Raw genomic sequence first — 7,349 nt, 5'->3', positions numbered from 1 at the left:
GGTGCTGAGCCGAGCTCTCCGCGGTGCTGAGCCGAGCTTTACAGGGTGTTGAGCTGAGCTCTCCAAGGTGTTGAACCGAGCTCTCTGTGACGCTGAACCCAGCTCTGTGTGGTGCTGAGCTGAGCTCTCCGCGGTGCTGAGCCGAGCTCTCCAAAGTGTCGAGCCGAGCTCTCTGCGGTTTAGAACCGAGTTCCCCGCGATGTTGAACAGAGCTCTCCACAGTGCTGAGCTGAGCTGACCGCGGTGCTGAGCCGAGCTCTCCAGGGTGCCAACTGGTGCTGTCCTTGGTACCACGCTGAGCTCTCCACAGTGCTGAACCTGGTGCTGAGCTGAGCTCCCCGCCGTCCTGAGCTGAGCTCTCCGCGGTGCTGAGCTGAGCTCTCCGTGGTGCCGAACAAATAGTCCTTGGTGCTGAGCAGAGCTCCCCGCCGCGTTGGACTGATCTCTCCCTGGTGCTGATCCTCTCTCCCCGTGGTGTTGAGTCTCTCTCCGTGGTGTTGAGTCTCTCTCCCCGTGGTGCTGAGTCTCTCCCCGTGGTGCTGAGTTTCTCCTCATGGTGCTGAGCCTCTCCCTGTGGTGCTGAGCGGATCCATCTCCCACCCCCAGGCCCCTCTGCCCTCCCCGGTGCGGCTCCACCCTGGGAGAGCCGGGGCTCGGCACAGCTCAGGGCTGGAGACAACAGCAAAAGGAGGGACCTGGTGCCGGGTTGGGATCCTTCCCCTGGGATTGCTTCTCTCCTACATCCCGACAGGGCGCTGGTGATTTTATTCTCACTGGGAGAATTGCAATCCAGCAGTAATTCACGTTTTGGACCTGTGTAGACACTCTAAATCAAACTTTTCCAGCCCATCACTTTATTTGCACCATGTGTTGAAGGGAAATGTTTCTGAAGGACAATTCAGCAGATGGTGCTCAGCTGTATGATCTATTCTGAGGCAGTTCAGTTTATCAATCTCATTTTAAACCAATGATTATTAATAGGTTTTTGTTTCCTTTGGACCTTTTACTTTCTTGCTCCCAAATTCCTTGAGCAGCTCTGACTCTGTGTAAAACTCTAACTCTCTCAAAGAAGAGAACCAATTGCCTACTTTTTTTCCAAACACAACCCAGAAAGAACTGAGGAAATCAGGGAGACCGAATGCCTTCAAAAATACAAGAAATCTTAGAATGCTCAATTAATGTGACTTTGGGGGTAGAAATGGGATTTGGACGGGTTTCCCCTTCTGTTGTCCAGTGTCTTCTTTAACTTTTTGGTCATCACTCCATTTGAATACATGATTTTAGCTACAATCATAGCCAATTGTATCGTGCTGGCTCTGGAACAACACTTGCCGGATGGAGACAAGACGCCGATGTCGGAGAGATTGGTGAGTTGCATTTATTTATGTGCAGTTTTTGTTCTGCTCTGATGCAGAAAACACTCAGCCCCCCAGTGCTGGGAGTGCTGGCATCTATTTTAAAGATCCACACGTAAACAAACAGGCATTGATCTGCCAATCACAAAAAGAATCGCTCAGTGCCAACAAGAAGAACTCTCCCCTCCTGATCCCATCTGCACAAATGCTTCATCACTCCAGCCAGCCCTGCCCAGCTGCAGGAGAGGAGATGGAGCTTCTGTTCTCATCAGAAGAGCTTCAAACTTAGGTTATCTCTAAACCAAGACAAGAAAGGACTGATAAATGCTTAGAATTATCTCTGGAATCAAATAAACTTCTGTGATATTTTCCCAGGGAGTGGTAGAACAGAGTAACCTTTTAGGTTCAAGAGTCTCTTCCTGCTACTGTGCATGTGAAGGATCCTACAGAGCAAACTTTGGGTTTAGATGATTGCACTTCCCTTCCAAAAAAAATGAAACCAACTTACAGAGGAAAATAATTTCCCTGCAGGCTTTATGGTAATGAGCCCAATTACCTTATTTCAAAAGAAAATAGAAGAATAGCTTCAAAACAGTTCTTCCATTTATCATGTAGGAAAAATGTGTAACACTTGGGTTGATTTTTCTCCTACTGTTAATGATCTGGAAAGTCTTGCATACCCAAATGCATTAATCCTGGTGCATGTTCAAAGGCTGAATAAATATGGATGAATAAATATGGATCCATATGTGTTTGCCATGTAGATATTATGTTATGCAAACAAAAATAATATTAGGCTTGCTGCCAAAAACTAGAGGCCCTGTACACTGGTTGCTGCAGTTTCCAAGGGTGGGCAACTCTCACAATCTCATCCTTCAGAAGCAGGAAAAAGTGTGTTACTGATGGATCCAAAAGGAGCATCAGGGTCACCTACTTGGTCCTAAATTGGAAATGGAGCTGCTCCTGCTGCCTGTTCACCTCCACAGGGTTTGCTTATTGTCCCTGAATTATTTCTGCTTAACAAGTGAGGAGGATAAGATGAATACATGCATTTCTGTTGATCTCTCTGCCATTTAACATTCTCTGCGTGCTTTAGGAGGGGTCAGCAAGGCCAGCCTGGGGCTGTGAGCAAAGCACAAGTTTAGGCCCAGGGTAGTGACCGAGCTGGAAAACGCTTTCCATGGTTATGAACATATGGACTAGTGAAGGGAGAAACAGTTTTGTGGCTGTTTTGGTCTGGTTACCCTTTGGTGATGTTTTAAGCAGCAGCAGGTGTGGTTAACAAGTCGGTTTTATGTTTCTCTATGTCCCCAGATTTATAAGGGGATTCCACAGGCATTTTATTGTCCTTTTCCCCACTGTATTGATTCCATTTTACGGCACAAACACCTTCAGTTCCTGCTCAAATCATTCCAAAGGGGGCACTGGTATTACCACCAGATATTGTAAGATAACTGTGTGTATTAAATGCAGTCTTTGCCTTGTTGACTCTGCCTTGGTGAGGAAGGAAGAATTAACTCCTGATTTTCATCCCTGTTGTGCACCATTGCCTTTGATCCAGGCATTCTTAAAACATTTTAGCTACAGCACATTCATAACTCTGAAGTATAAAGGGGTTTAGCGTGGAATAACACTGAGAGTCTTTACAAGTCATGAAATATCTTTTATTTTCAACATATGCTGGAAAGATTAAGCATTGTGAGTAAGAAAAAGTGTCTTCTGGTTTCAAAGTGAAGCTGCTTTAGAACGTTCCTGCTGCTTCCACAAACTGGAAGTTGCTTCATTGAAAATGTTACAAATCCATGTTAAACCAGAGTGGGTGAACATTCCCATACATTTACAGGTTTGTTGAGTCAAATTCTATGCCTCTGCAGAACAGCAGGTGCTTTTGGGCTGTCTTTGGCAGGAGTGGAACTGGCCTTTCCTTGGTTAATGATTGATGGATATACATTTCCATCTCCTGGGTTCATTGAAATATTCAAATTGGAGTGAGGGCTCATCACTGAAGAGTTAATCAGATGTTAAGGACGTGAGATGCACATCACGAGCCTTTGATGACTGGAGATGTAGGCAGAGCTGTTGAAGTAAAACCAGAGCTGCCTGGGTACTTTATTCCACAGATACAAAGACAAAAATCTTAAGACTGTCTGTTTGTTAAAGCTGAGGAGAAGAGGGAGGAGCCCATACAAACATTTTAATGATTTTTGTCTTCTAATCAACATTTTCTTCTATTTATCTCCCCTGAGACCCAAGAGATGAACCTGCAGTGCAATCTCACTTGGCTGTTTTCTGTGCTCCTCTTACTTTGACAAACAGGGCTAATGAAGCACAAGTGATGCCTCAGTACCTCCAATATTTCAGGATTTGGAATGGCTGAGTTAGGAGGGATTTTTCTCTGTCCATTTGCTGTATGTGGTTTGTAGCACAGACAAGCATCACTTGGCTCTGGGGTGGAAATCTTGGACAAAAGCTCCGAGAAACACCGGTTTGGTGGTCAGAGAATTTAGTGGTGAACTGGAGTACTGGTTTCATCTTCAGACAAGAGAAATCAGCTTGTTCACCCAGCAGCAGCAGACTGACCTACCCCCGAGGTTCTCGCCTACTCTGAGCTGGAGCTCTCACGTGCTTTGGTTGCTGGAAGGGTTTAATTCACATCAGCAATTGTCCAGTGGATAGAGATGCTGCAGATTTGCTCCTGCCCATCTCAGTGAGTGCCTCAGCCAGTGGTTGTAGAGTCAGGCTCCCTGTGCCCCAATAAATATTGCATTGTTTGTACACACTGGAATGCTGCCAAGCTAAAAGATGCTGAGGGAGTTGTACTGAGTGGCCCAGAGCCTGGTGCTGAGAGCTCCAAATGTGAGACTGTGAACTTCCCCTCCCAGCCCTGAATGGCCTCGCTGGTGGATACTCACGATGCTCTTGGCTGTGCAGGCTGAGACACGTTCCTTCCCTCCCTGCTTCCTTCCCAATGGCTCAGTTTTCCATGAGAAGCTTCAGGTGACTTTAGATTTGGCCCAGTCTGACAGAGGTGATTTCAGAACCTGCAGGACAGGAAATCTCTTTTCTGCCCTGCTCTGGGGCAGCCCCTGTTTGAAGACACCAGGGGGTCTGTAGGACGTTCCCTGCAGGGCTTGGGCTGGTTTTGATGTGAGGACAGATATGACTTTTCTCAGATATTCACCATGACAGCTCTTGCAATTTCCTAATGGATTTAATGCTTTATCCCATCCACAGGCACTTCCTGCAGCCATATGTGAGCTGTTCATATTAACCTTTGGATGAACAAAACCCATCACGCCCAAACCCATCAAGGCTGTCACATCCGAAGGCCAAGGAAAGACACTAGGACGTGGACTAGGAATAGTAATGACTTTCCAGACTCAGAAGTTGTTTCTGATCTGAAACATATTGATTAAATGTGTGTTTGGCCCAGTCTCAAGCTTTGCTGTGTCCACAGCAAACAACTTGCTGGCACAGCTCTGGCTGCTGCCCAGATTCTCCGCCCTCCTTCCCCGCTCACACACTGACACTCATTATCACCTGCTCTCCTGCTCTTGAACCCAAGCAGGGCACAGCCTCCTGTCTGGAGGGGGCTGCAGGCCGTGCTGGCAGCAGGGGTGGGTGCTGAGCCCATGGCAGTGCCATTCCAGTGCTACCCAGGGCATCTCACCCGTGTCCTTGCCCTCCTTCCGTCACACACAGTCCTGTGAATCCTTTTTTGGACCTCTACCCAAAGGGGCACATCTCGTTGTGACTGCCCTGATTCTTAGGCTGAGTCAGTGCGAATTTAGGCAGGCTTTAGAAAAGACCCTCTTTCCATCCCTTCTGATTTCCCCAGCTGCTCACTGCCAACCTGACTGGTTTGCTTCGTAATAAATACCCAAATCCATCTGTGAGCCCTCCCGCTTCCCTGGAAGCTCAGAACTTCTTTGACTCGCTTCCTAAGCGCTTTGTGCAGTCCTAACTTTGGGAAGAGCATATCCTCTCAAACCCTGGAGTACCTGAAGGCTGGCTCTTTAAAGCTGGGAGCTGTAATCACAAGGCACCTGACCTAGATTGAGCAAAGACTGGGAGCAGAGTAGATATGAGGCTTCAAGGAAGTGAGGGAGTAATGTGGAGGAGTGGATGTGGGTAAAGGTAGCTTTTTTTGGGTGTGTTAGAAAAGTTATTTTTAGAGGCACGCTCGTAGTTGTGGGATGGAAATATGGGATGGGCTGGGAGGCCTTTGTTGCCACGGATTATCCATAGCTGTTGAACTAGGAGGTGGTGTGGGGTTGAAGACCAGCCCCTCTGTGCATGAGGGAAAGTAGAGGAGCAGTAAGGCAACTTCTGAAACCACATAGGATGATTTGTGACCCCCTCTTCCTTATTCCCTCTTTTCTGTCTGGGTTGATCCCTGGGATCCCTCCAGCTCTTGCTGTGGAGCAACTGCTGGAAGAAGATGCTTATTGTAGGATTTCTGTTGAAGGTTATAAAAGGTCTGATGGCCTTTGTCGCTGTTTCTCTGTGGGTAAACAGCACTGGGATGGGCAGCTGGAGGTCTGCCAGTGCTGGTTTGTGTCCTCTGAGCAGCACTGGGGAGGCTCTGTGGAGGCACAGAGGGCTTGGAGGTGCTGCTGCTTGTGGAAACATCTCCTTGAGTGGAGGAGAAGTTAGTTTTGGGTGTGGGTTTTTATTTTCTCCTCTCCATTTCAGCCAAAGGCCTACAATGAGAGCTCAGCTTTGCCCTGCTGTGTTTTTCTGTCTGGCCAGTCAGTGCCTGTGTGTGTGACCTGCAGGTGACTGTCACCTTGCCAGGCCACAGGGGTGTGGGAGGGGGGTTGCTGAGGCAGGAAAGGTGGAGGGAATGGAGATAATACAGGGTGAAGGATGAAGTGTGTGGAACAGCTGGGCCCTCTGAGGTGTGTAGGGTGTTGATTTGTAGAAATAAAACCTTAATTTGGCCCCTGATGGAAAAGCCTGTCCAAAGGGAGTATTTTCCAGCAGCTTGGAGGCATCTCCAGTGATTAGTGCTCTCTGGTGGGCTTGCTGAGTTGGGATGTACCTCCCGCCAAGCCCCTGTGGGGGGATGTGCTGTTGTGTTACACAGTCACAGACCAGGTCAGGTGGAGGGGCCCACGGTGTCCCAGCTGGTGCCACCTCCCTGCTCCAGCAGGGCCATCCCATGGCACAGGATTGCATCCAGGTTCTGGAACATACTCAGTGAGGAGACTCCACCCCCTCTCTGGTCTCTGTTCAGTCATAGCCCAGCAAAGAGGTTCTTCCTCATGTCCAGGTGGAACTTCCTGGGCATCAGTTCCTGCCTGTTCCTCCTGTGCCATTGCTGGGCCCCCCGAGCAGAGCCTGCTCCATCCTCTGCCCCCTCCCTGCAGGCACTGATGGACATTTTGGAGGTCTCCTCTCAGTCTTCTCTTCTTGAGGCTGAACAGGCCCAAATTTAGGAGTGAAAAACCTGGTTTTCTATAACAAGTGCTGTGCCCAAAGTGTGGGTCTGGGTCAGAGCTGAGCAGGAGCTGGTCAAACACATCCCTGTGTCAAACCTGCTCCTTCCTCCTGGGCCCACGAGCCTTGACATTCCTGCTCCTTCTGTAGAAGAGAACAAACAATCCCCTTTTGTCATTAGCAGAACTGCAAAATGGAAGCAACTGTCCATCAAAGAGCAGCTCAGCCCCATGGCTCTGATGGCCAGAAATGCCACTGGAAAAAAAAAAAGATTTCTAATCTCTTAATTTGGAAGTTTGCTTCTCTTTGGGAAAGGCTGCTTTACTTCCATTGACTTCAGCTGAAAACAGGGATCTGAGGCACATTTGGAAATTGGTTACAGGTGCCAAAGCCAATTAACATGGGCTTGAAATCAATCTCCTTTGCTTTTACCTCTTTGTTCCCATTTTTTGCCTACGTCTTTGACTTCCAAATGTACATGTTTTCATTTGGCACTGAATTTGTATCGAAACTCCTGTCAATAATTTAATACTAAATAATCTATAATAAAGA

General features: G+C 48.0%; 1 protein-coding gene across 1 annotated transcript in view; it reads left to right on the top strand.

Moving 5' to 3' along the window:
• The first annotated feature begins 1,083 nt into the window (after positions 1-1,083).
• The window catches only part of LOC108639972 (voltage-dependent N-type calcium channel subunit alpha-1B-like), an 8,545-nt gene continuing 2,279 nt past the window's right edge, over positions 1,084-7,349 (top strand). The window contains exon 1 of the mRNA XM_018074107.1: positions 1,084-1,367. Coding sequence (XP_017929596.1) covers positions 1,275-1,367 — 93 coding nt within the window. The 5' untranslated portion in view covers positions 1,084-1,274. The remainder of the gene's footprint in view (positions 1,368-7,349) is intronic.

This window comes from Manacus vitellinus, unplaced genomic scaffold (assembly GCF_001715985.3).
Source record: "Manacus vitellinus isolate BGI_N305 unplaced genomic scaffold, ASM171598v3 scaffold_27_pilon, whole genome shotgun sequence".
In the NCBI taxonomy this organism is placed as follows: Eukaryota; Metazoa; Chordata; class Aves; order Passeriformes; family Pipridae; genus Manacus; species Manacus vitellinus.
This window is presented reverse-complemented; position numbering and strand designations above follow the sequence as displayed.